The sequence below is a fragment of the Oenanthe melanoleuca genome, chromosome 6 (assembly GCF_029582105.1).
Source record: "Oenanthe melanoleuca isolate GR-GAL-2019-014 chromosome 6, OMel1.0, whole genome shotgun sequence".
NCBI lineage: Eukaryota > Metazoa > Chordata > Aves > Passeriformes > Muscicapidae > Oenanthe > Oenanthe melanoleuca.
In genome coordinates, this window is record NC_079340.1 from 584,969 (window position 1) to 588,388 (window position 3,420).

General features: G+C 52.8%; 1 protein-coding gene across 2 annotated transcripts; it reads right to left on the minus strand.

The window, feature by feature from the left end:
- Positions 1 to 864: 864 nt before the first annotated feature.
- On the minus strand, positions 865 to 2,315 carry LOC130255013 (uncharacterized). 2 transcript variants are annotated; one of them, XM_056495243.1, is made up of 3 exons: positions 2,234 to 2,315; positions 1,713 to 2,123; positions 865 to 1,631 (listed from the first exon to the last, which is right to left on the minus strand). In XM_056495243.1, exons 1-3 carry the CDS (start codon positions 2,238 to 2,240, stop codon positions 985 to 987), a joined length of 1,065 nt encoding a protein of 354 aa, XP_056351218.1. In that variant the 5' UTR covers positions 2,241 to 2,315; the 3' UTR covers positions 865 to 984. The 2 variants fall into 2 exon arrangements, with proteins under 2 accessions (XP_056351218.1, XP_056351219.1); XM_056495244.1 differs by having other exon boundaries at positions 867 to 1,628; positions 2,234 to 2,311.
- Positions 2,316 to 3,420: the final 1,105 nt, after the last annotated feature.

Here is a 3,420-nt window from a genome sequence, read left to right on the forward strand (position 1 = left end):
TTGGGGGTGAGAGGCAGTTATGACAAGAAACAGCTGGACATCATATGAAAGGGAAGCTGATTGGATGATGATGTGTGGACAGCAGACTGCAGCTGAGCCAGCCAATGCGTGCCCTTCTTCTGTTAAGTTTTGGTTATGTCCAGCGGAAGTTAAAAGTATAAAAAGGGGGTGACTTCCACAATAAAGTGATTTCTTTTGGATACAAAAGGGGGTCTGTGTCTTTGTTCCCCATTGCTACACCCTTCAAAGGGAGATATGTCCTAAAGAGGCTGGGAGAGGGACCATGGCTGGGACAGCTGTCCTGAACTGCCTGGAGGATACTATGTACCACAGAAAATCCTGCCCAATATAGAAAATGTGGGAAGCTGGCTGAGGGGGGCCAGTGACAGGGTGACAAGAGCCAGCCAGGATGTCCTACACAGAGGGTTGGTGGCTTTAGAGGTAAGAAATTTCCCTGTGGCAAATGAAAAATCCCTATGGCAGCACTTGGGGCATTTCAACATCCCCAACAGAACCATCCCAGTGTTCGATCTCATCCATTCTCAGACAAGGAAAGGTCTCCCTGCTTGGGGCAGGTCCCTCTTTCCCTGTCCTCTGGCAGCAAAGCCAAGTGGGAAGCTCACCATGTGCCCAGCACCGCAATTCCTACTTCTGGTGACTCTGTGGTGCCTGTCCTGCTGCTTGGTGCTCTGAGGACTCTTACCAATGTGGTTTTCCCCACAGATGCCCAGCGCCTGGAGCAATGTCCCCATAGCCATCCTCTTGGTCACCATTCCCAGCCCAGCCTGGCCCCATATGGGGTGGGTACAGGGCTGCCCTTAGGCATCACCCCACTTCCACTGTGACTATGACCCCCAAAAGACAGATGAGTTGCAAAACAAGTCTTTAATGACTTAACGGGAATGAGGAGTGTAGGAGAGAGCTGCAGCTGGGGGTCTGGATGTAGGTCACCGGCTCAGGGTGGCTTCTGGCCTGGCTGCTGCATCACCGTCGTCGTCTTTTTCTTGCTGGCTGGGCCATGGTCCTGCGGGAAGGTCTCTTAGCTCGTGCAGGTGCTGGCTGGCATAGAGTTCTCGGCCTGGCTGCTGCTAGCTCTCTTGTTTTGGGGCGTACACGGATAGTGATGATGCCTGGTGGCTGCGTCTGCAGTGCCTCCTCCTCCATCTCAGCCGTATGGGGAGAGTGAGGCCGGGAGGCAGTGGGTGAGCTTGTAGAGGGGTTCAGGTTGAGGATGGCAGGCATGGCATCCTGGCTGTTCCTTTGCTGTGCCTCCACCACCGGCTTCTTGGGATAGTCATCTTCCAGCAGGCATTCGCAGAATTCAAGGAACTCATCAAGGTCCTCAGCCATCAGACTGGGGACATTGGCAGCCAAGATGGTGTCCTCATTTTCCTCTTGCTGTGCCAACTCCACTTGCTTGTCAAGGCAGCCACTGTCCTCCAGGTACTCAGATAGTTCTTCCAGTAGAGCATCCAAGGTGGAGCTGTTGGGGCTGTCAAGGGTGGTGTCCTCACTCACTGTGGTGTCAGGCCAGGCAAATAGAGGGGTGTTGGTGCTGTCCCCTGCCTGCTCAGGAGTGGCCTCTGTGGTGGCAGCTGGTCCCTCCCCAGGCAGATCTGTGGTCACCACTTCTGAAAATGGAACCCCAAGAGACTGAAGTTTTCCACAGCTTGCCTGCCCGTGCATGGGCTTTGCCACTCCCCAAAACTTACCTTCAGGTTCCATTGTAATTGTGTCAGCTAGTAGAGCCAGGGCAGGTTGATGGTGGATGTGGAACACGCTAGAGCCTACGGGGTAAAGGGCCTCTTCCTGGACCACAGCTCTTGGCTGGTGAGGCAGCAATGTCCCCATCACCACCTGCTGTACCCAACCATAGGCAGGGGGACAGAGAGCAGCCCCGAGGGGCATCTGCACCAGCTGAGGAAGATGCACCACCTGCCCCAGGGTCCCTGGGACCCCCCGCCTGGTGGTGACTGGGACCAGCTGGTGGGAGCCAGTAGGGAGCTGGACAGGCCCAGAGGACAGTGGCAGCCTAGGGACAGAAGGCAGCTCCCAGGCAGCTCCCAGGGCAGGGAAGCTCACGCCAGGCACCTTCACCACTGTCACCTGGAGAGGGAACCTCTCTGTTGGGGGAAGCAGAGAGGGGTGATGGGGTGAGATACTGGCAGGCAGAGCAAGCTAGGGATACCTGGAGGGCAGGAGCCTCAGGAAGAGCAGGACTATGCTGCTGTACCTGCCATGGTGATTGGGCAGTCTGGGGGTTGCTTGGGACAAACACCACTTGGGAGGGTTCTGTCGCCAAGGCTACCGTTGGGGCAAACAGTGTTCTGGGCGTTCCATTGCCATAGTTGTTGCTCCCATCAATACCTGCTCCAGCCAGTATGGGGATGGAATGACTCTATGGGGTTGCTGCCTGCAGGAGGGCTATAATCTTCTCGGTGGTGAGCACAGGGGCTAGCCTGGTCTTGCTCTCTGTTTCCCATCATGCTTCACATGTCAGTTTTTAAGCGAATCATCTGTGTTGGCTTGCAATGCAGGATGTAACCAAAAGCATGCATTCTATCACCATCTGTTGAAGCCAGGTAGGGCAGTGACCTTTATATCCGTGGGGGGATGGGGGATATTTTCTGTTAATGGGCCATCTGTTAAAACCAGGTGGGGGAGTACTTTATCTTTTCCACAACCCATCCTTCCTCCAGGGAGGCACCTTCTGTTAATGGGCCATTGAGTCCCACTGCATGACTGATAAAATTACATCATCCCATTGGGAGATGCCCCATTCAGGATGGGGAGACAAGCATTTCCTAGCTAGATAAAATCTGAGATTTGGGGCATCAGAGCACCCTTCTTCCACTGGATTCCCAGAGGAAAACCAGACTCCTCTAACATCATCACTGAACCTTCGGAGGAAAACTACACACTTCTACAGGGCCACTGCTTTAACTGAACTACATCTGTCACTCCAGGAGGACTGCAGCCACCATTTAATGGGACTGCTACCACCACCCTAACTGATGAGGTGTCAGGTTGTATTCTGACTGTCAGTGGTCTTTTTTTTTGTATTACTGTATTGTTTTAATTTTCCCAGTAAAGAACTGTTATAACTATTCCCATATCTTTGCCTGAGAGCTCCTTAATTTTAAAAATTGAAATAATTTGGAGGGAGGGAGTTCACATTTTCCATTTCAAGGGAGGCTCCTGCCTTCCTTAGCAGACACCTGTCTTTCAAACCAGGACATCACCTTAACACTTCTCTCTGTTCATCTTCTCAACAGACACTTGTAATTCTCATCTATTTACAACAGGACAGTTGTTGCAGCGTGAGCAGATGGTCCTGAATCATCCCCATGAGGAGAGCACTCTAGCAAGCACACAACAAACACCCCACTCACACGCAGCAGCTGGTTATCTAAAATGGCG

Coding starts and splice junctions, on each gene's coding strand:
- LOC130255013 (XM_056495243.1), bottom strand. Junction 1,632..1,712: donor AATTACAATGGAACCTGAAG/GTAAGTTTTGGG, acceptor TTCCATTTTCAG/AAGTGGTGACCACAGATCTG.